Here is a 25047-nt window from a genome sequence, read left to right as displayed (position 1 = left end):
AGTTGTAGAGATCATAACCGCAGTCAAACACAGGGAAGGGGAGATGGCTTTCCCTTTTTATAAAACGAAAAAAAAAAAGAAAACTGAGTTGGAAGAAACCCCAGAAGTCATCTACTTAAATCAAAATTTGCCAGAATCCAGCACTAGCTTCAAAGCAAAGCCTGGACAATCTGCCAGAGAATGGGCTCATCACGACTGACTCAGGTCTGTCAAGCTTAACTCCCAAGTGCTGGGTACTTAGCCACCCCAAAGAAAACTGACTCTGTCAACAAGGAAGAAGGGCAGTTAAGTGGGCAATGATCAGTATCTGCTATAATACCTCAGATGGAATTAAAATATAATGGCAAGCATCAGAGAGTGAACAAAAAATGATTTTAAGTTAAGACTGATTCTTTCAGTTTAGTAAAGATACTTCTTTAGTAAAGAAGGAAAAAAGAATGAAATACCTTTGATGCCTACTCTAGGTATATTTTAAGAAAGTAGAAATGCTTGATCCTGGGACAAATGACTCATACATTTCAGAACATGAAATTGAGGCCCATCCTCAGAAACATTTTTCTGCATTCTGTGAAGTTTCCAGAAGGCAAAGCTTTAATATAACCTAATAATTACCAAACTACTCTTGAGAAAAATTAACCACGGAGCTTTTGTAATCTGTAATAAAAACTAAACAGCTCTAAATGTGAATCATGATGTATTCCTTTCGTCGTCAAGATAAAGCAAATCGAACTGATTAATTAGGCTGGGGAATTTATTCTTTTACTAATAAAATATTACCCAGATAACAAGCTTATAAAAACAATGACTACATGTACAGATGTTAAAAAAAAATAACCTGTGTACCTACATTCCAGGTCGTTCTCATCAGATACATTCCTACTAGTTAAGAGTAGTTTTTGCCTAGTATGCAATATTGGTGCTTACTCATTTCATCTTTATGAATTTTGGTGACTTCATTTGACAAATGTACAAAGAGTAAGCAAACAGAAATCAAGACGATTTCATATTTTTAAAAGTCTCTAGAGAGATTAGATTTATCTGGTATAACAAAATGTCATTCTTGCACTTCAATCTAGAATTGAGTGAGCATATTTTTTTAACTTAGTATAAGTTTGCAAGCTGCTGCTATTTTTCTAAAAATGAAAAGGTTATTTGGTAAAGAGTAGATAAGTTAACCCTAGTCAAATATAACTGTAAGTTAGACTAGTGAGGTATATCTTTTAGTGAAGTCTGATTAGGTTATTAAGTACCATTAACTGCAGCTTAAATGGTTGAGCTTGAAAGACCAGATACCGCTGATAGGATCTGGAGCTTATGGCTATACATTATCATATTCCAAAAACCTACCACCCAAATAAGACTGCTTCAAAAACCAATATGATGTTCATCCTCAAATGCTTCAGACCTCAAACAGTGGGAAAGCCATGCGCACAGAAGTGTTTGTCTGCATGCTATCCAAACACATATATTTGTGATATAATAATTCCATTCAGAAATACTGCATAATCAAAACGAAACCTAATAGCAGATAGAAAAATGGTTCATTTCAATGTTCAAATCACTGTACAAATGTATCATATCATTTGGTACATATGAATGTATTATATCAAATGGTAATGTTAAATAAAAATGTGCCATAAAGCCAACCTGATCACTTGACCTTAAGTAATATAATGCAAATGGTGCTGCAAAAACACAATTAAATGAGATGTGAAAGCAACTATAAACAGTCAGATCTTAACACAGCAATAGGCTTGTCATTGCCCTTAAGATTTTTTATTGATACATGCATTGAAATTTCTAATACTACTAGTGAATCTACAATACTCACTTGGTGACACCAGAATATAAAACATTAAATTATGTAAGGAAAAATACACTTTAGATTAGAAAAATACAAAATTCTCAACATGCCCTTAAACAGTTTTTACCTTTAAATTCCAAGCAACATGGCTTGAGTGTTCACTGCTGTTTCATCCGACAATCTGAATTCTCAGAGGTGATGCATGGCTTTCATATACCAAATGGGCTGTTTTCTGAATCCCCCAAATTACTACTAAGCACAGCAACCTACATTTAAATCTCAAGCTGCTCTCTCCCTTGTCACTGCTCCACCCTACAAGCAGCAGCAGATGGATACGGCTGCTGAAGCCAAGGTGGGCACTGCAGCTTGCAGTGTGCCCTCACTCTAACAACCTGTCTTGAACTCCATTCATTATCAGTCTGGCACTCCTCACTCCTGCCGACATCAATGCAGCCCTACACAGAAGGGTCCAGCGTGGTAAGAACATGGATATGTAAACCACAGTAGGATAATCATCTACTACTTAACCATCAGGAGACACACAGCAATAGGGATATTCCAGGGGGATTTCATTCTACGTGTTTCCTTAAAATGGAATCGGTAGTTCCCATTCAGCTTTTCTCATGAGACTTTCTAATAGGTCCCCATAGTTCCCACTGCCTAACGATGCAAAATTCAAAACTGAGATCTGTGACCCCAGTCTGTGTCCCCAAATCTATTCATCCTTCCAGAGTAAGCAAAGGTGACCAACTCTATAAAGCTACCTCCAATTTGTCACAGTCAAAATCAACTTCTCCCCTTTTCATACTCTCATAGCACTTGCATATCCATCTTTAACTGAATAGTCTTTAAAAACCTGTAAGAGTCATATTCATCTTGGTCATATCCATCTTTCCAACCTGAGCTCCTAGTACAGAGCAGATACCCTAAAACAGCATACTCACTCAAAGAGGCATGAGAGGTTATGGAAGTAAAAAAAAAAAAAACAAGTATGCACAAGATCAACTCTCATCTCAGGCCAAAAAACTGTCATCATACACCCACATGTGCATGTGGTAAAAGGACAAGACAAATGAGAAGAGGCATGTAGGGTCTAAATGAGGCCACATTCCTACCAGCCAGGTGTCCTCAGAATATCAAGGTACCCGGCTGCTCTGCTGTCTCTACAGGAATAGCTACTGTCGTCATACTGACCAATTACACAGTTGGAGGAAATCTCACAGAGGCCAACAGAGTAGCAGGCTCCTTAGAACAGGTGCATTTGAAATAGGCTGGAGACACAGCCTGGGTTTTAATTACCTGTAATGCTCACTGGTGGGAATATTCTGAGAGAAGTACAAAGCTGATGTCCTTGCTCTCCAGTGCCATTTCTTTGCAGGCAGGGTATAAAGGACAGAGTCTTCTAACTCTTCTTGAAGCAGATCCACCAGCTGTTTATGGGACCCACCATAGAACGCCTCAAGGATGAGAATACTCATTGGCCCTTTCAAACCTTCACAGATCCTAGATATTAAGAAAAAAAAAAATTCAAACATACATATATGTATGTATAACTGTTTTAAAATAAATATGTTCAAATACTATATCCAGAAAGCAAATAAAATCATTTACAGACACATTTTTAAATAGGTTTATTCTTTTTTATTTTATGGTATCTTCCCCTCTTTTAACATATTTTTATTCATTTTTGGCTGCATCAAATCTTAGTTGTGGCATGTGGGATCTTTCATTGAGGTATATAGACTTCTCCCTCGTTGTGGCACATGGGCTCAGGTGGCCTGCAGCATACGGGATTTTAGTTCCCCAAAATGGGATCAAACCCACGCCACCTGCACCAGAAGCTGGACTCCCAACCACTGAGCAACCAGGGAAGCCCTTGTTCCACTTTTTTTTTAAATATGTAACATGAGATTTGTATTTGGGAATCAATATTTTTATACCATTTATGTTCATAAGAGGAAAGAAAGATGGTTTATTTTTCTGATTTCTGTTTTCTTCATGTCCTAAGATTACTTCCAAATGACTCAGTTTCTTCTCCTACCCCAGGAAGTTTAAAGTCCCCTCCTACTGCGATGTCTCATTTCCTGGATGGAATGGCTGTGACCCTGACTCAGTAACCTCAGCACTACCTTGGACTACAGTTCTGTCTGGACTTGGACAGTCACTGAACTCATGTCCTAACTAAGAATGCCACTACTAGAGTCCTTCATTTGTATGGCCCATTCCAGTTCAGGAATTCTCTGATTCTGGAACACTCATGTTAATCCATTTATCAATTCATCAGCTACCAGTGCCTCCAATGAATCCATATTTATTTATTTTTTTTTCCTGATTTCTTTTTTTCAGTTTAATTTTGGAACAATTATTTAATTATTGTGTAACTCAATTTCCCCACAATAAAATAGAATCACTGCTATTTGTATCTTTAAAGATCTCTTGTGATGCTGCCCTGGAAGAACACACACTCATACTCAAATATCAACTCTCTAGTGTTAAAAATCTTTAGGATACAATTTCTTGAGACACTTGGCCACTTCCTCACTATTATCAATATCCCACCCCCAAAGGAAGATGGAAAAAATAAGGTAAAGGTACATGCTTATGAACACCAAAGTTTCTACAATCTTTCTTTAAACAACAAAAGCATTAAGAGCAATAGGTAACACTGCTACTAAAGATGTGGTAAAATTTTCATCACAAAGAACTGGCTGTCAAGCAACTTTTTACTTTAATAATATGACTTTTGCTAATGTGCTCAGTGAAATAAAAATATATGTATGTATATAAAAACTTATATATGCATTTCAAATTACATGCTATTTCCTATAAGAAATAAACTAGAAATATCACTCAGTGTATAACAACTACATTGTTTAAAAATATTCCACGTTTGAATTCTCTTTTATGACTTAAGTAAACACCATTCATTAAGCAGCATATTGCTTTCTGTAATAATGCTGCTGCACAAAATTATTAGTCCCCAAAACTCAATGATGATCCTAAGAAAACTGTGCTTTACCTTGCTCAGTCAAGGCAATGTCTGCTTAAATTGAATTTCAAAGCAGAAAGTCTCAAATGGTTCTCAAAGAAATAACTGAAGTGAAAAATTATTTCTTGATATCTAAATCATCCAACGAGCATTTTGGGGGAAGAATACAAACGTATTTCACTTATATGCAAAATAGGAAGCAGTGTTCCTCATGTGGGAAAGGCATGAATCCTTGGGTCAGGATGATACAGGTTCAAAGGTCAGCTCTGTCACATCCTAGCTGTATGATCTTGAACAAGTTACCTAACATTGCAGGACTTAGTCTCACCTTTTCTAAAATGAGGATAATAGTACTAACCTCAGAAATGTGTTGTGAGGATAAAATTGAAGCACAGTAGCTGACAAACAGTAATTAGGTACTTCCCAACCAGCACCCCACCTCCACCCCCAGCCTCTGCACCACAACCAATCCCCCCACCTTCCCAGTTATTAGGCTAAACCAATTGGGTGTGGGTGTGTGTGTGTGTGTGTGTTGGAGAAGGTGATGGCACCCCACTCCAGTACTCTTGCCTGGAAAACCCCATGGATGGAGGAGCCTGGTAGGCTGCAGTCCATGGGGTCGCTAGGAGTCGGACATGACTGCATGACTTCACTTTCACTTTTCACTTTCATGCATTGGAGAAGGAAATGGCAACCCACTCCAATGTTCTTACCTGGAAAATCACAGGGACGGGTGGGCTGCCGTCTCTGGGGTCGCACAGAGTCGGACATGACTAAAGCGACTTAGCAGCAGCAGCAGCAGTGTGTGTGTGTGTGTGTGTGTGTGTGTGTGTGTGTGTTAGTTACTCAGTCATGTCCAATTCTTTGCAACTCCATGGACTATATAGCCTACCAGGCTTCCCTGTCCATGGAATTCCCCAGGCCAAGAATACTGGAGTGGGTTCCAATCCCTTCTTCAGGTGACTTTCCTAACTCAGGGATCTAACTCGGGGTCTCTTGCATCCAGGCAGACTCTTTAGTCTGAGCCACCAGGGAACTTAAGGAGTAAAGATAGAATCCTCCAGCATTTTCAAATGAGTTCTTTTCAATCACAGGTCCCTATTCACCAAGGAAAGGAGAATAGGCAATTGAAAGGCAGTGGGTGTTAGATTCAGTGGATTAGATTTGATAGAGTACATGAAGAACTATGGACAGAGGTTTGTGACATTGTACAGGAGACAAAGATGAAGACCATTTTCAAGAAAAAGAAATGGAAAAAGGCAAAATGGTTGTCTGAGGAGGCCTTACAAATAGCTGAGAAAAGCAGAGAAGCAAAAGGCAAAGGAGAAAAGGAAAGATACACCCATTTGAATGAAGAGTTCCAAAGAATAGCAAGGAGAGTTAAGAAAGCCTTCCTATGTGATCAATGTAAAGAAAAGGGGAAAACAATAAAATGGGAAAGACTAGAGATCTCTTCAGGAAAATTAGAGATACCAAGGGAACATCTCATGCAAAGATGGGCACAATTAAGGATAGAAATGGTATGGACCTAACTAACACAGAAGATATGAAGAGGAGCTGGCAAGAATACACAGAAAAACTATACAAAAAAGATCTTCATGACCCAGAGAACCATGATGTGTGATCACTCACCTAGAGCCAGACATCCTGGAGTCTGAAGACAAGTGGGCCTTAGGAAGCATCACTACAAACAAAGCTAGTGGAGGTGATGGAATTTCAGCTGAGCTATTTCAAATCCTAAAAGACGATTCTGTGAAAGTGCTATACTCACTATGCCAGCAAATTTGGAAAACTCAGCAGTGGCCACAAGACTGGAAAAGGTCAGTTTTCACTCCAATCCCAAAGAAAGGCAATGCCAAAGAATGCTCAAACTACCACACAATTGCACTCATGTCACACGCTGGCAAAGTAATGCTCAAAATTCTCCAAGCAAGGTTTCAACAATACATAAACTAAGAAATTCTACATGTTCAAGCTGGATTTAGAAAAGGCAGAGGAACCAGAGATCAAATTGCCAACATCTGCTGGACCACACAAAAAGCAAGAGAGTTCCAAAAAACATGTACTTCTGCTTTATTGACTACACCAAAGCCTTTGACTTTGCAGATCACAACAAACTGTGGAAAATTCTTAAAAAGGTAAGAATATCAGACCATCTTACCCGCCTCCTGAGAAAACTGTATGCAGGTCAAGAAGCAACAGTTAGGACCAGACATGGAACAAAGGACTGGTTCCAAATTGGGAAAGGAGTACGTCAAGGCTGTATATTGTCACCCTGCTTATTTAACTTATATGCAGAGTACATCATGAGAAATTCTGGGCTGGATGAAGCACAAGCTGGAATCAAGATTGCCAAAAGAAATATCAATAACTTCAGAGACGCAGATGACACCACCATTATGGCAGAAAGTGAAGAGGAACCAAAGAGTCTCTTGATGAGGGTGAAAGAGGAGAGTAAAAAGCTGACTTGAAACTCAACATTCAAAAAACTAAGATCATGGCATCTGGTCCTACCACTTCATGGCCAATAGATGGGGGAAACAATGGAAACAGTGGCAGACTTTATTTTTTTGGCCTCCAAAATCACTGCAGATGGTGACTGCAGCCATGAAGTTAAAAGATGCTTGCTCCTTGGAAGGAAAGCTATGACCAATCTAGACAGCACATTAAAAAGCAGAGACATTACTTTGCCAACAAAGGTCCGTCTAGTCAAAGCTATGGTTTTTCCAGTGGTCATGTATGGATGTGAGAGTTGGACTGTGAAGAAAGCTAAGCACCGAAGAATTGATGCTTTTTAACTGTAGTGTTGGAGAAGACTCTTGAGAGTCTCTTGGACTGCAAGGAAATCCGACCAGTCCATTCTAAAGGAGATCAGTCCTTAATGTTCATTTTAAGGACTGATGCTGAAGCTGAAACTCCAATACTTTGGCCACCTGATAGGAAGAACTGACTCCTTGCAAAAGACCCTGATGCTGGGAAAGACTGAATGCAGAAGGAGAAGGGGACAACAGAGGATGAGCTGGTTGGATGGCATCACTGACTCAATGGAAATGAGTCTGAGCAAGCCCCGGGAGCTGGTGATGGACAGGGAAGCCTGGTGTGCTGTAGTCCCTGGGGTTGCAAAGAGTCAGACATGACTGAGTGACTGAACTTAACTGAATTGGGTATTAACCATTCCTCTTCAGCAGCTTGTATTTTAAATATGAATTTGAGAGTACTGCAGATTGTGTGAGGAAGAAGTAAGCTCAGAAACTGAGTTATGCAGCTTATTTTTTTCAGGTTGTCTGGAGACTTCACCTGTATGATGCTGTATACAGTACATTAATAAAGAGCCTCCAAAGTTTAACAAAATGGTAGCCATTTGCCCTTTAAATGATTGAAACTTCTAGACAGCAAAAGAGAAACTAATGAAAGGCAATTTTTAAAATCATATCAAGATTTTCAAGAAAAAATACAAGCAGTTTAACATTAATTTGCTTACTGCATTGCATGACATGTATCTACTATCTTGCTTTATTTCCTCTGACCTAGTCACACTAAGGTGTATATGCTTAAAAGGTCTCTAAGAGTTTCTTATAAAAATGACCTGAGATACTTCCCCAAGTGATAGAAGGTGATATAAACCACTCTAGAGAATATTCCACTCATATAATCTCAAAGCAACATTAATATTCGGAAAAAAAAAAAGTATTCTGATTCTTCATTACTCTGTCCTTTTCCATGATTAATCTAGAGCACATATCATGCCCTGCAGTTACAGATGTTTCTTATGGGTCTGAATCATGAGTTATCTGCAAACCATCAGCCACTGTGGAGGCAGTGCGTGTAGGTGCCGCTGCAGATTCAAGACACTCAGTAAGCAGAACTGAACATCAAGCATGTGGGAGGTTGAAAAATAGAAAAGGGGAAAAAAGATTATAGTTATAGTAGATTTCCACCCCTTTAATAGCTCAGTTAGAAGAGTGAAATGTACAGGTTTGACCTAGCGTTTACTGAAACATTCTTCTAGTGGCCAAAGGGTGTGCCTGCATTTGGGGTATTTTTCGAGGGAAAGTAACTATGTCCTACCATCTCTGAAAACTATACTTAGTGGCTTTGATTCATGGAAATTTGTTCTGCTTGTTTTGTGGAGACAGACATATCCTGGCAGTTCCCCACTTACTTCTACTGCAATGTTTGTGGCAAGAAGGAAATATGTTCTTCCCTTGTAGTCTTCTTTAAGCACAACCTGGCAGAAAGATGATTCCCATTAGGTGCAAGCAAAAGAGGGGAAGCTGATTTTTAAACATAAGATTCAAACCAAATGTCATTATAGCACATTAAAGAACAGCTCAAATACTTTCACTGTGCTTGCTTTGTTTTAGAAACACTGCTGGAAACATATGAGCAGTAGTTCAAAAAGAAAAAAAAAAACACCACGTTAAAAAAGAACCTTTGCTGTTATGCTGGGATTTACTAAAAGATAAAGGGAATACACCATTTACCCATTTTAGCAATAATCTCAGAAAACTACAAATAGTCACCCTGACACTAGAGGTGCTTATGAGCACACCAGGGAAGTAATACAGACAGTTTTGCACCTATAGCAACGGCTACTGGAGAGTGAGTGAGTGGGAGCAGAAGTAACAGGGCCTCAACACTGAAAGTCCTTGCTCCAGAGGATGAGAGGCTTCCCTCCATGGCAGGAGGCTGTGATCAAGTATTTGCCAAAAGATGCTGGTGAGCCTACAGGTAGCCAAATGTCTTACTGAGGTGCCTGGATTTATGAATCCATTAAAGTATTAGTACAGGTACTACCACAGATGATAAGCCTGAAACAATTAAACAGAGTAAGTATATCAAAATTAGGATTCATTTTGATATTTGGCAAAACTAATAAAGTTATGTAAAGTTTAAAAATAAAATAAAATTAAAAAAAAATAAAATAAAATAAAAAAAAACAAAAAAACAAAATTAGGAGTGCGGTATTTTAAAAGGAAGAAACCAACAAACAAAAAACTTCCTACATTGGAGAATAAACACCAAACAGAAAGCCCATGTCCTTTCTACATGACACTAGAATGATGATATTTTATGAGTAAATAGACAATCTGTTCATATTCCCTAAAAGAGTGTGAAAAATGTCTCAGATAAGTTTTTAACAACTTTTAAGTTTTCCTGCTTAAATAAGTAAGCTTCAGTTCTAAAAAAAAAAAAAAAAACCTCATCTTCAGCATATTTTATCCCCCAGTGACACCAGATGAATGAGAATCTGCTACACTATTAAAGCTTTATGAAAATTTAATTCATTATCAATACTATGATTTAATGATACATGGTTAAATGCTAAATATTAAATTAGCAATATAAAATGAGTCAAAGTGATAGCTTGGAATTTTAAACCACTTCAAGTTTTATTTAAGATCCTCAGAGGTCAAAATGATCTGAGAATTACCTACCTTTCAAAAAATTTACATTCACCATTAAGAATGTGAGGGAATACAAAATGAAACATTATGATAGTATTTCATATAAATATTTTGACCAAAATGAAAAGGTGCCATTAGAGTCATCCCAATTAAAAATAATAATGCATTGATAAAATCACCAAGAACAAAAGTAGCTTGAAACCAATGCTGTGAATATTTTAAAATTTGTATTAAAAACTTTGTCATTATACCTGCATTTATTTTAAGCTTGACCCAAGTGCTTTATTCACTAAGCATTATCACTTTCAAGGTAAACCACATTTCTGTCTACCTCCTCTAGCAGTTACAGCTGCTGTGGTCGAGTTTTGTTGTTGCTGTTGCTTTCAACAGTAATAGCTAAAGGAAATTTGCAATATGCCACTGACATCGAAAAAGATGAACTATGTATAAATATCTCATGTGGATTTTTAAAAACTAAACCCAAGTCACATTAGAATCCCATAACTAGTCCTCATATATGATATCAGTGCAGTTACCTATAATATTCAAATAATTTTCCAACCAAATACCAAGTAACAATTTTAAATCAGAGGACCTGTTGTATTAAAATATTCCACAGACACCTTAGCACTATTGGTTGTGGGAAGGTATGGTTTCAGTGATGAGGGTTTTAATGGTTTTAATCCCACACACATGAGAAATTGATTCCACAGGCTAATCCACATATGGCTTAATACCTTAAACTTCAATCAACTGCTGGAAATATATTTTGTATTTGCCTATACACAGTATTTGGAAAGTTGAGCTTGGCAGAGCAAATATAGAGAGCTTAAATACAAAATGGAGTACATTGAGGAAAGTAGAATTTGAGTCGGATTTCCCAGTAGACTATCAGAGATTTACCTGGTATTTTCTAACTGACCCTTTCCCTTCTTCCCTTCTGAACCTCCACCCACCAGCTCCAACACACCCAGGTTCTATTTAAAAAGCAACCAGTAACCCAGCAGAGTAAAATAGGGTAGCACTAAGAAAAAAGTTCATGCTACTTTCCAGCCCACTCACTTATTTTAATGATTCATCAGGGAAACCCCAGTTGTTAAAATATACCTGAAATCTCATTAAATAGTAAAATAAAAAATAAAGAGCATGAAAAGATTTCTGCTTTGAAACATGTCATCAATGATTCCCCTAACAGAACCTATTAAGGGAAATATGCAGTAAAAATATATTTTGCTATTGAATAAAAAAGTTTCCTCAAAGTACTATAAAACATTCTATTATCACATTGGGCGGGGGTGGGGGGGTGGGGGGGCAGTGCAGAGAGACAAGGATAAACGGATCCTATGAAAAGGTTATTTTTTAAAATTTCATAAAAGTCATTCATAGCAAATACATCCTAACCTCTAAAGTCTCAATGTAATCTCTGAAGACTGATAAATCATCAGATATCAAATGTAGTGCAAAAAACTCACAATCCTAAAATTATAGGCACTGATAATATTATACATAAATAAAGAAAAGTCTGACTAACAGTAAGGCATGAAATCCGATCCTGAGCATTAGTTTGAACTGAAAATAATGTACAACAGAAACTGATCATTATTTCATTATTTGATCATGGGGCATACGGCCTAATATTTATAATAACTTGTATACAACTGTGTATTTAAAAAGCAACATTTTTTTTTCTAAGTCTTAAATTCATACTGAAAAAGATGTGGCAGAAAATTCTATTCCCGCACAAGGCTACGGATATTCTAATTCCATCAACTTTGACTTTTGTTTCTTGTTGTGGTAACTAAGTGAGGATTTATGTACCCGAAGCAAATTTGGTAAGATTTATATGCTACACCATTTGTGAGACAATCTAAAGCTATTTTCAAGCATGCTGTTCCAAATATATGATTTGCAATGATCTTTTAACACATGCTCTTTTAAAATTATAATCTTATATGCATATATGGCTATTTAATTTTCCATGACAAATATTTTCATTCTTTCTAGATTTGGGATATAACTTTCTGCTCAAAAATATCCATTACTTATGCCATGACTTGGATTAACACAAAATCTTGGTTATAACTATCAATATCAAATGCAAATTCAACAAATACCTACCCGTACCAACATTATGATTTATTATTCACTTATTTTCACACATATATAATTTCCACTAACAACTAGATGTGTGTGTGTGTGTATATATATATGTATGTATATGTATATATATTACAAGTTCATTACCTTACATTTTTTAAAGTTATATTCAACATTATATAGCAAAATTATAACTTTGAAAATTTTTGTGAGTATACTGGTTTAATTCTGACAAAATACTAACCTTCTTTCAATTTTTCATTGCTATCAATTTCATGAATAACTTTAAACTATAAAACCAGCAATGAATTAGTTCTACTGAATACTAAGATTTTTTCAATTTGCTGACATTTTAAAATGTGGCAGCAAATTTATGAATCAATAGAATATTTTATACCAGAAAATTATGTCATCACTCATTTGAACTATTGCATTACCCTTTTAACTGGGTCTCCATGCCACCACGCAATCTGATTCCCAACACACCATTGTCCATAATCCAGCCACAAATAGTCATCCAAAATGCAAATCTGATCATGAAGTGACAAGCTCACATACCTTCCATATCTCCATCACCTAAGGACAAAATCCAAGGCACTAGACATGGCAGTTATGACCTTCCTTTTCAGGCCTATTCCTTTCTTTTCACTGCAGCCTTGCTTCCCCTTCTCCCACTTCAATCCTCTTCCTCTACTTCCCCAATGTCATCGGAGCAACATCAAGCACTCACACTCATGTAGCTATTTGATATTTCTGTGACATTACATCTTTATCTTTTTTCTATCAGTCTTTTCTTCAAGTTCATCTGATGAAATTTTCTTACAATTTCTGCACATCAATCACCAACTCTATGAAGTATCTCCCTGAACATTTCATAAACATGACTTGTTTTCTCCTCTGTACGGTATCATCAGACTTTTTTCACTCTATTTCTGCATTCTGCTTCCTATGGGGCTGTAAAAATTTGGAAGATAAGGGAACATGTCATTGTTTTCTCAAAGGGCTATCCCAGGATCTGCTACAGAGTGAATGTCACTAAGCTTTTTGTAAAGGTGAACTGAAGATTAGGAGGAAATGGGAAGTTGATTCTGCCTTTAAAGAAGTAACATTGCTTTCACCTTAACACCAGTCCTGAGCAAATCAGTGTCAGGAAGCAGCACTATACCCATTACTAATGATTTCCATTATTCCTGAAGCCTAGACTAAATCAAATAGCTAGTACATCTGAATACATTTTATATTTATTCTTTTTTCTTGCTGTTCACAGAAATCAGAATTTACTGAAATGAATAAATTATTTTCATGTAGATATGTGTTTATCCTAACCTACTAATACAACAGAAGTAACTGTGATTAAAGAAGAGGGAGAAATACCATAAGCAACTGAATTCTAGGTCAAAGCAAGTTTCAAGGCCTAAGAGAATATCTGTGAGATCCATGAATTTTGAAAATCACCTACAGTTTTTTATTCTGTTTGATCTCTTGTCATCCTAGTTTAATACTAGACATGGAAGTAGGATGAGAAACCAATTCCCTCATCATCAATCTGGAGATCCCATTCCACATTTAGTAATTAGGCTTTTATTTAATGGGGAAGAAAAAAAGGCATTTTAAAAATACTTTCTGCCAACAATTATGCATTTGATAAAAGTTTGACAAGATGAATAATGCATTTGCTTTCTCAAGATGGCAATTCTCCAAGCCTTCCACCTTCCTGAAACAGGCTGCAAATCAGCTCAGTGGGAGAAAATGGGGCTATATGACCCATTCAGATATGGATACCTATGTGCAGAAGCCAGGGTGAATTGCAAAATCATAGGTGGAAGGAAGGCTGGTGCCACTGTTCCACCACTTCTCTTTTACAGAAGAAGAAATAGAGACTACTGGAATCAAAGAATAAGTGACAGAAAAAACAAATATCACACATATGTGGAATCCAGAGAAATGGTACAGATAAACTTATTCAGAAGGCAGAAATAGAGACACAGATGTAGAGAACAAACATATGGACACTAAGGGAGGAAGCGGGGTAGGATGGATTAGAATACTGGGATTGACATATATACACTACTATCTATAAAGTAGATAACTAATGAGAACCTACTGCATAGCACAAGGAACTCTCAATGCTCTGTGGTGACCTAAATGCAAAGGAAATCCAAAAAAGAGGGGATACATGTATACATATAGCTGATTCACTTTGCTCTACAGCACACACTAACATAATATTGTAAAGCAACTATAGTCCAATAAAAAATAATAATAAAGTAGAATTAAAAAATTAAAAATTTTAATGTTTAATTACAAAAATTTTTAATGTGATAGAGCAAGGGTTTAAACTCAGTGCTTCTAACCCCATATTCACATATTTTCCCATTGAGCTTCACTCCAGGCATATGATATAACCTAAGTAAAAGATGCCTCCGTTTTCTAATCTTGGTAGTTTTTGCATTAAATAACAATATTATTATTATGTAAATAATATACTGCAGTATAAATGTATATGTTCATGGGATGTAAATGTCACTATTCGATGATAAATGCATTTATTGTATAATATGGCTAATATTGGGGCTCTCTCAGGGGCTCAGTAAAGAACCTGCCGGCCAACTGAAGGAGACACAGGTTCGATCCTTAGATCACGAAGATGTTCTGGAGGAGGAAATGGCAACTCACTCCAGTATTCTTGCCTGGGAAATCCCATGAGGAGCCTGGTAGGCTATAGTCATGGGGCTGCAAAAAAGTCAGACACGACTTAGTGACTAAACAACAACAAACATATTTAATGATAATTCCCATTAGTCTGTAAATCTAGGACACTGGTGATGTAAGTCACACAGAACTGACCATCAAATAGTTAGGATCACGAATCTCAAACTTCTGTGATTTCTTCCTGAGTCCAGCATAATCAGTCCTCTCCCTTTACCTCACAACCTTTATCCATCACCTCCCAGCTCTAGACTGGCAACTTTTTGATAGGATAACAAGATGGATAAAGGACAATACCCAAGATTCATGTAACAAGAATGGAGTGTGAAGTGGGAGGAGAGAGGTCAGGCATAGGGCTATGTAGGAAATTATTTCAAAATCTGCTACAGTCACCATTAAACAAAGTCCAAGTGCCCTTGATAAAACAATCTGTAGTACTTCTCCGTGCTTATTCCCTGTAGACCATATTTACATGAGTGATTATATAAGACCCATTTCCTCCCCTGGATATTAAGTTCCATGAGGATACTGAACAGGTCTACTTGCTTACCACTAGACCCTCAGCAAGTAGCAAACAGAAGTTGTTCAACAAATGTGGTTGAGTCAATAAACCATAAAACCCTGTAAAAATGGCACTGATAATTTCTTCCTATTTCATTCAAGGTCGCAAATACTCACCCTTTACTACCACTAATTACCATTTACTCTCACAAACATAACTTAATGCATACATTCTATCATCATCTAAATATAAGAGGTAGCATTTTATCATATTCAAATTGATATACTTTCTAAGGAAAACAGTTCTACCAATAGTCCTGGTAAGGTGTTTAGAAGTCATGTTTCACATCATGGGCAACTCTACCTTCTCTGAGCTGACTAGACTCCATAAGAATATTTAACCCAAGGACAGTCAAGTCTATAACCTGAAAGATTCAACTGGTTAACCATTAGACTGACATTTTTTATTAGACAGAGTCATTATCTTGCTACCCTACATTGACTTCTATGCCAAATTTTAACTCAGACCTGGTTTGTGCAAGGTAATTATAAATATACACACCATAGAAATTTAAAATAAAATGACTGGTTCTTAACTACACCAGTGCTAGTGTGTCTCACTCTAACATTTTCTAAGAATGTACTCCATATTAACTAAGCCAAAAATTGTTGAGACATTCCCTCTTCTAGTAGGAGGCACATGTCACATTTTCAGTTAATTCTGAAACCGAAATAGCAAGGTTACTCTAACACAAATACATTCTCAATGTCCTATTTGAAGTACTACAACCAAGCAAACATGGGTGGCATTCCCCTGATGAGCTGAAATAAATGTCACCAAGCATAATGTTCTGGATTTACTCACTTCCACTGAAAAATAAAAAGGACATAATCTCACAATCCAATCTGTTTATCAGTGAGGGAAATCAACTTAAAAGAAATACAAAATCCAGGGGCAAAAGAATATCAGGCAAACAGTTCGGAGACAAAAGAGAAATTTCCATAGAGGATTAGAGGGCTAGAAATGGAAATCCTTAGTACTGATGTTAGATACCTTTAATATTTTAATATTCATTTTGCATCAATGAAAGTACCCTGCAATAACATGCTTTTTTAAAATGGTATTAGGAAATATTAGGGAAAGGCAAGATTAGAATCTGTCCTTTAAAATCCAAATCAACAAAATCATAAAGATGTATCAATTAAAATATTTAGTAACACTTCTCTCATCTCCAAAGTTCCACATGAACACAGAAGTTTACTAGAAATACCATTAGTTAAAAGTACGTTTTCTTCTATTTGTTTATTGCAGAAGGTTTTTTTCTAGTTGTCATATATTTCTTAAGCAGCTTGTGATTTGCCAACAGTCTAAGACATATATTGGTGATTTATGAAGTCATCTCTAGATAGAGTTTAGAGATTGTTACTGATAAATTTTTAAAAGTCCAGAAACCCAGTTTAGACCAGGGCTGAGTAAATCTGGGGCTAATAGATGTGGTAATGAGAGCTGTATCACTATTTTTAAATATTACAAGGGGCATATCATTAGCTACTCACTATTATAAGAAAAAGAGTCAGTCTGATAATAATAGACTGGGATTTTAATATCATGAAGGTATTTAGGAATGAGTCTGTTAAGTAAAGTAAAGGCATTATGCAAACAAGGATGGATAATTTCTAGAAGGTCTGCTATTCTCCATAGTTTTGCACAGGCTGGCCCATATCATCTGACACAAAAGTTTCCACTAAAGAAGATAAGAAGCAATAGCTCAAAGTTCCCTGATTGGAGCAAGCACTATGACTTTTATCTATCTAGTGGCCTTGTTTGTCACTATTATCTCTTTATCAAATGGTTTTTCAAGGAGACATTCCAATGATACAAATATTTTGTCTAATGAGGCAGACCTTACAGTACACAGTATTCTTTGCAAACTACTCAAAGCCACATTCTGCAACCTCACCATCTCTTAAGTCAGTAATTTAATGGTTTGTAAATAGTGCAATCAAATAGAGTAAGGTAGCCTGAGAGTTCATTAATTCTCCCTTCCATCCCTATCCAGCATATATGCCTACCTTATCTGGGACTGTAAGTCTCTAGATTAATTAGCATTCAAAGTCAACAAACAGCCTGAATCATTGTAGAGAGAGATTATAACTTAAACTCCTAAAACTAGGTATATAATGTTATGTATTTCATATAATAGTTCTTCAATTGATCTTAGTAGAACTGAATGACATAAAGAATACCTTGTTTCTGTTTATTATCCCTCTTGTTCAATGTTCCTTTTCCTGCTTTGTTTCTAAACTTTACTTGCAAGAACTAAATTTAAAATATCAAATAAATTCCTTCAAATTGTTTAGAGGAAATGTCTGCAGGGCACAATGTGTTACCTCTCCCGGGGGGGCCTGTATATGACAAAGGAGCAACAGGTGATGATGAAATTTCAGCCATCTGCAAAGTACAGTTGACCCGTGAACAACGAGAGGAAGAAGGGGTTAATCCATGTATAATTCATAGTAGGTTCCTCTCAATGTGTGAATTCAACCAACCACAGACCCAGAGGACTGCAGTATTTACTACTGAAAATATCTCAGTATATGCAGACCCGTGCAGGTCAAATTTGAGTTGTTCAAGGGTTAACTGTAGATCAGGATAGTTTGTGAATTAAAAGGACACTTCTCAGGTACTGAAGGCTGGTGCCTGCTCTACTAATGTATAATGCTAAATTTGCTTGGAAGGATTAAAACATCCTTTCACATTAGAACATAATACAAAAGGCTTTAAAACTATGCATATCTTTTAATTCAAAACTTCTTATAAGAATTAACTCTGCAACTTGTCAAGAATCTTTTAATTAAAGTCTTTGCCAAAATTTGAAAGCAATCAAAATATCAAAAAAAAAGGGGGGGGGAATCTCTGATAATCAAATGATTAATGATCAAAAATCATAACAAAAACTGTTTACTGCGAATTCTTGGCAGTCCAGTGGTTAAGACCCCATACTTCCACCACAGGTGTGCAGGTTCGATCTCTGGTCAAGGAACTAAGATTATGCTCTGTGGTGTGATTAAAAAAAAAACAACTGCATATTGGCATGGGAAAATGTCTTAACTATTGTATGACTGCAGGAAATGAATATACAAAAATATATGATGAAATGATGTAGATGAGCATGAAGACGCATACATGCACACATGCAGACATAAATCATAAATAATCATTTATGGTAGAATTATGAGTGATTTTGTTTTTCTCTTTGTGCTTCATTTTATTCTTCAAGTTATCCTCATTGAATTTGTTGCAACTTGCAATTAAAAGAAACTATAAATTTTTCTTAACTTTAGGGAAGGAGGCCAAATTGTTTGAAATGACATACTACTCACCAATTTCTGAAGACTTACTCCCCTCCAGGAGATTGCAAGTGGTCTTCAAATTATTTTAACTACTTTTTCTATAAAGAAACTTATTAAAAACTATCATCAAGGGTTAAACTAATGGATTTAGGGTTAGTCACAAACACTATAATTTGATTTTGCAAATACTGCTTGTCTAATGCTTAAAATACAATAATTAATTTAAAATGTACTTGAATTATTACATAATTGTAAGCAGATCAAGATTTTTATTTACTATAAATAGGAAAACTAGAGGTATATTTTGATAGTGTGTTAGGAACTAAAAGACTATTTTGTACTTATGGTTTTGAATAGGAACATGGGTAGGTATAGCATGAGCTCAAAGTTTTAAATCAAGTTCAAGCAAAATGTCAAAATTAATTTGAGCCTTAAATACTTAGGTATGGGTCTTAAAATGAGAGGAAATATTCAATGAAGGTGAATAAAATTGAAAAGAACTTCTAGTTTCACACAATTTCCAAAGTGTCTGTACTAAGAAAGCAGAAAAATGTACTGCATGATCATCCATATGTGTTACACATGTTTAAAAAAAGAAAAGGACTAACTGGCTATCCAACTACAAGAGACACTATCTTAAAAGACTGTCTCCTCTCATAACCACTCAGATATTTCCTATATTTAGATACAGGCAATAGAAGAATGGATACTCAATAAATATTAATTTGATTGAAAACTTGATACAGTTGAATTTTATGACATGTGAATTATATCTCAATAAAACTGTTATTTTAAACATAAATAAATAAATAAACATTAATTCAATGGCGGGCCTCTTGAGAAATCTGTATGCAGGTCATGAAGCAACAGTTAGAACTAGACATGGAACGACAGACCAGTTTCAAATAGGGAAAGGAGTACGTCAAGGCTGTATATTGTCACCCTGATTATTTAACTTATATGCTGAGTACATCATGAGAAACCCTGGGCTGGAAGAAGCATGAGCTGGAATCAAGATTGCCGGGAGAAATATCAATAACCTCAGATATGCAGATGACACTACCGTTATGGCAGAAAGTGAAGAGGAACTAAAGAGCCTCTTGATGAAAGTCAAAGAGGAGAGTGAAAATGCTGGCTTAAAACTCAACATTCAGAAAACGAAGATCATGGCATCTGATCCCATCACTTCATCGCAAATAGATGGGGAAACAGTGGAAACAGTGACAGACTTTATTTTGGGGGGCTTCAAAATCACTGCAGATTGTGCCTGCAGCCATGAAATTAAAAAACACTTGCTCCCTGGAAGAAAAGTTATGACCAACCTAGACAGCATATTAAAACGCAGAAACATTACTTTGCCAACAAAGGTCCATCTAGTCAAGGCTATGGTTTTTCCAGTAGTCATGTATGGATGTGAGAGTTGGACTCTAAAGAAAGCTGGGCACCGAAGAATTGATGCTTTTGAACTGTGGTGTTGGAGAAGACTCTTGAGAGTCCCTTGGACAGCAAGGAGATCCAGCCAGTTCATCCTAAAGGAAATAAGTCCTGAATATTCATTGGAAGGACTGATGATGAAGCTAAAACTCCAATACTTTGGCCACCTGATCCGAAGAACTGACTCATTGGAAAAGACCCTAATGCTGGTAAAGATTGAAGGTGGGAGAAGAAGGGGATTACAGAGGAAGAGATGGTTGGATGGCATCACTGACTCAATGGACATGAGTTTGAGTAAACTGTGAGAGTTGGTGATGGACAGGGAGGCCTGGCGTGCTACAGTCCATGGGATCGCAAAGAGTCAGACATGACTGAGCAACTGAACTGAACTCAATGGCAACTTAGACTTAGTAAATAAATATTTTTAAATAAAGCTTCCAAGTTCTAGTACTTTTTACAATTGAAATGCCATGTTTCATTTTCAAGTAAGAAGAAATAACTGTATGATTCCTGGAATTGTTTTCTAACATAACCATTACATAGTATTTAACTTTTGAAATCATCTATACATTACTTTGCCAACAAAGGTCCATCTAGTCAAGGCTATGGTTTTTCCAGTGGTCATGTATGGATGTGAGAGTTGGACTGTGAAGAAAGCTGAATGCCGAAGAATTGATGCTTTGAACTGTGGTGTTGGAGAAGACTCGAGAGTCCCTTGGACTGCAAGGAGATCCAACCAGTCCATTCTGAAGGAGATCAGCCCTGGGATTTCTTTGGAAGGAATGATGCTAAAGCTGAAACTCCAGTACTTTGGCCACCTCATGCGAAGAGTTGACTCATTGGAAAAGACTCTGATGCTGGGAGGAATTGGGGGCAGGAGAAGGGGACGACAGAGGATGAGATGGCTGGATGGCATCACCGACTCGATGGACTGAGTCTGAGTGAACTCCGGGAGTTGGTGATGGACAGGGAGGCCTGGCGTGCTGCAATTCATGGGGTCGCAAAGAGTCGGACACAACTGAGCGACTGAACTGAACTGATACTGAAAAACTTGGGCCGCCCTTATAGCTCAGCTGATAAAGAATCTGCCTACAATGCAGGAGATCTGGATTTGATCCCTGGGTTGGAAAGATCCCTGAAGAGGGTATGCCAACCCACTCCAGTATTCTTGCCTGGAGAATTCTCATGGACAGAGGAGACTAGTGGGTTCCAGTCACTGAGGTCGCAAAGAGTTGGACATTAGTAAGCACAGCACAAGACCATACTGAAAAACTTAACCTCCAAATCTAGAAAGAAAACAATCTACAACTAAAAGAATATAAATAATTAAAAATTAGTCTCCAGAAAAGATAAAAACACTAATAAAAATATGAAACATGTAAATGAAAAATTGGAGGCAAGTTTATCATTCCATCTATTTTTAGAGAGACACTAAGGAAATACTTAGTGTCTTTTCCTTTAGACACTAAGGAAATACTTATCAATATATAATTTTCCATATTTTAAAATGAGCACGAACTTTATATGAAAAATAAATCCTAATCCCAGGAAAGTGCCATGTGGCATTTTTTAACTTTATTACCACTTTGTTGACTCTCTGTCCCAGAGCAGATCACCTCCAACATTAATACTCTGACCTCACAGAAAAGTGACAGATAAAGTTTATGGTGAGAAAAAATGAGTTTTTATGGGTTTCCAAAAGGGAATTCTTAGGACACTGAAAGCCATATAATAATATTGATTTGATACCCAACTTTTTTACTGCCAAATTACAAACTTCAGATTTCTGGAAAAATGTCCAAGTGAACTTACAGTAAAATACAGTAAAAGAGAAGCCTGAGCTCACGATAAAAAGTCTAAATCGCTTTGCAAACTTTAAATATACATATGCAATATATTTTTTTTTTAATCAGATCTTTTTAAAGTTTTTAGTATCCCAAGGTTGACCTTTCACTTTGGGACTGAGTGATTTTCTTCCAGACATTTATACAAAGTCACACATAAGCTCACACCTTTCTGAGCAAATAATTTCCATGATTATTTCTAGTTTCCTTCTCTTTTAAAGGCAAATGTACAAGGTACAGACACAAGGATTATTTTCTTGTAAAACTAGCTTCAAAAATCAATTAGAATATTCAAAATATTCCATTTTCACAAATGAAAATAAGTTACTTGCTGAAATGACAGTCTTCCATTTCACTGCCTTAAAAATTAAGCTGGCATGGATAATAAAAGAGTTTTCTAACTGGATATGCTTAGCATTCAAATATTTTTAAAACAAATACTAATCCATAATTAGATTTCACAGGCACAACCTATAGAAAATAGAATTTGCTTTTATTTTTCTGAAAGCAATGTTAATGATTTGATATCATAAAATTTATAACAAAATCACTGCTTGCACAAATCAATAAACAAACCTTCAGATGAATGTTTATTTTCCTTTACAGTCTAGTTTTGTTTGTTTGTTTGTTTTTTACCATTCATTCAGCAAATATCCATTGTGCCTACCACATGCCCATTGCTGTTCTGGGTATCTGGGGATAAACTGGGCAACAAAATAAATGTTCCTGTTATTGTAAGAAATTTCTTTTTAATTGGAATAAAAAGACAGTCATGAAGTAAATGTATATCAGATGGTAGCAGGTACTATAAAGAAAAATTACACAAGGTAATACAGAATAAGGTGCTGAGCACAGGACCTGGGGAAGAGTAGGACTTTACATGGAGATGTCAGAGGACATTTCACTGATGGTGAGATGACATCTAAACAGTAACCAGAAGAAGAGAGGGAAGGGGCTCTGAAGATGTGGATGGTAAGCCTTTCAAACAGTGGGCAGAGTTAGAGCCTGAGATGGAATATACTCACCATGTGAAGACAGCAGGAAGGTCTGTGTGACAACAGTAAGCATTTACTGAATGATAACATTCTAAAAATCATGTGAAGTGTTTGGTGATATTAAAGTGACCCAAATATTAATTACAATACAGACTGAAAATGTTATAAACCATTTGAACTGGGTCTCAAAGAGGGACCAATACCAAGTACTACTTCAAGAAGATGAACCAAGGGGTCAGAAAGTACAGTGGGTCAAGATCCCAGTAACAAAGACAAGCTGAAGAAATGTGTAGATACTCTTGGTTCATTCAGCAACTGTTCAACTCTTTTCTCCTTTTGCTTTCTTCAAGAATTCAGACTAAAATACTTAGTTTCCCAGATACAAGGAAGACTGTTTCACAATCTTCCAAAATGACATTAAGTGGAAAGAAGGCTCAAAACTGGAATGCAGCCACTTTGGGAGCCAGGACAATGCTGAACAACTCTGAACAAATCAACAACCTGTAGGACTTTTAGCTGACTCATCCCAGGCCTCTGGTATCAGGCCCTCCCCTCCCAATTCCTTCTGCCCTTAGCCTTGTTCATCATCCTCAAACTCAACTACATTTAATCTGTCTTCTTTCTTCTTCCTCTGAAATCTACAGATATTTTAGCATCAATCCTCTACTCAAAAACCAATGACTGTTTCTACCTGAGAAAGAAAATTACTTAACAGGAAACAAGTGTGTGCGTGCATGCATGCTCAGTCACTAAGTCGTATCCTACTCTCTGTAACCTCATGAACTGTAGCCTGCCCAGGCTCCTCTGTCCATACAATTTTCCAAGCAAGAATCCTGGAGTGAGTTGCCATTTCCTTTTCTAGAGCATCCTCCCGACCTAGGGATCCAAGCTGCATCTCCTCTGTCTCCTGCATTGCCAGGCAGATTCTTTACCACTGAGTTCCTTTCTAGCCTCAGTTCCTATCACTGTCACAGACACTGTTACTTCAAACGCAACACTCCCTTGCCATTTTTCAAACATTCCCTATACATCCCCACCATCATGCACAACTAGTGCTGTTTCTACTTTTGGGAATCCTTTCACCTTTAGTACCTGTCAAATTCCTACATAAATATAGCTCAAGACTTCATTGACACCGCATCTCATCCATGAAGGTACCCATATTCTTGCTGGAAAAATCCTATGGACAGAAGACCCTGGAAGGCTACAAAAAATCCATAGGGTCACAAAGAGACAGACACAACTGAGTACCTGAGCAAATTCATCCCACCAGAAGTAATTACTCCTTCCTTTGTAGTAACACCAACTTCACTTGCACCCTCATAACAGCAGTTACCACAATCTTACTCACACTATAGAGTATGTGTGTGTCTTCCCAACCAGATTTTGTTTCTGTGGCAACAGTTTGTGTACAATCCATGTTTATATCTATGCAAATCCCAGCAAAGTACTTTGCACACAAGGCATTTCAATAAATGTGTTTCAAATTCTCATCAAACGATTATAAGAAGCCTTCACAAAAGATGAAGGGGAAAAAAGAGGTATTCCTGAATTGAAAATTACAGCAGCATCATAAAGTCAGTTGTCCAGTTATTCAAATAAGCTCTAAATCATTGTAAATATCATTGAATGAGAACATAAAGGCAACAGAAAATAAACCATGAGTGGTTACTGGGCAGCACAAAATTAAAGAAGAATGGGGAAATGAAAAGTGTAAAGCGACCTATATTAGGAAGCATTACCAAGGAATACTCAAACAATTCATTTAACAAGTACTTACTAAGCACCTACTTTAGCCCAGAAACTCTATTAATTGCTGAGAATACGAAGGTGAAAATATTGAGAAAGGGCTGAACTTTTACAAGGAGTATTTTTTTTTATTTTAATTAGAGGCTAATTACTTTACAATATT

The 25047-nt window shown here is 36.7% G+C and overlaps 1 protein-coding gene across 4 annotated transcripts in view; it reads right to left on the bottom strand.

Moving 5' to 3' along the window:
- The window catches only part of GTDC1 (glycosyltransferase like domain containing 1), a 384670-nt gene that overhangs the window by 307978 nt on the left and 51645 nt on the right, over positions 1-25047 (bottom strand). For all 4 annotated transcript variants that reach the window (XM_055572676.1, XM_055572674.1, XM_055572677.1 and 1 more), the window contains exon 3: positions 3104-3307. In XM_055572676.1, coding sequence (XP_055428651.1) covers positions 3104-3307 — 204 coding nt within the window. The remainder of the gene's footprint in view (positions 1-3103; positions 3308-25047) is intronic.

The sequence above is a fragment of the Bubalus kerabau genome, chromosome 3 (genome assembly GCF_029407905.1).
Source record: "Bubalus kerabau isolate K-KA32 ecotype Philippines breed swamp buffalo chromosome 3, PCC_UOA_SB_1v2, whole genome shotgun sequence".
Classification (NCBI taxonomy): Eukaryota; Metazoa; Chordata; class Mammalia; order Artiodactyla; family Bovidae; genus Bubalus; species Bubalus kerabau.
The sequence above is the reverse complement of the archived record's forward strand: the minus strand, read 5'-3'. Positions and strand labels throughout refer to the sequence as shown.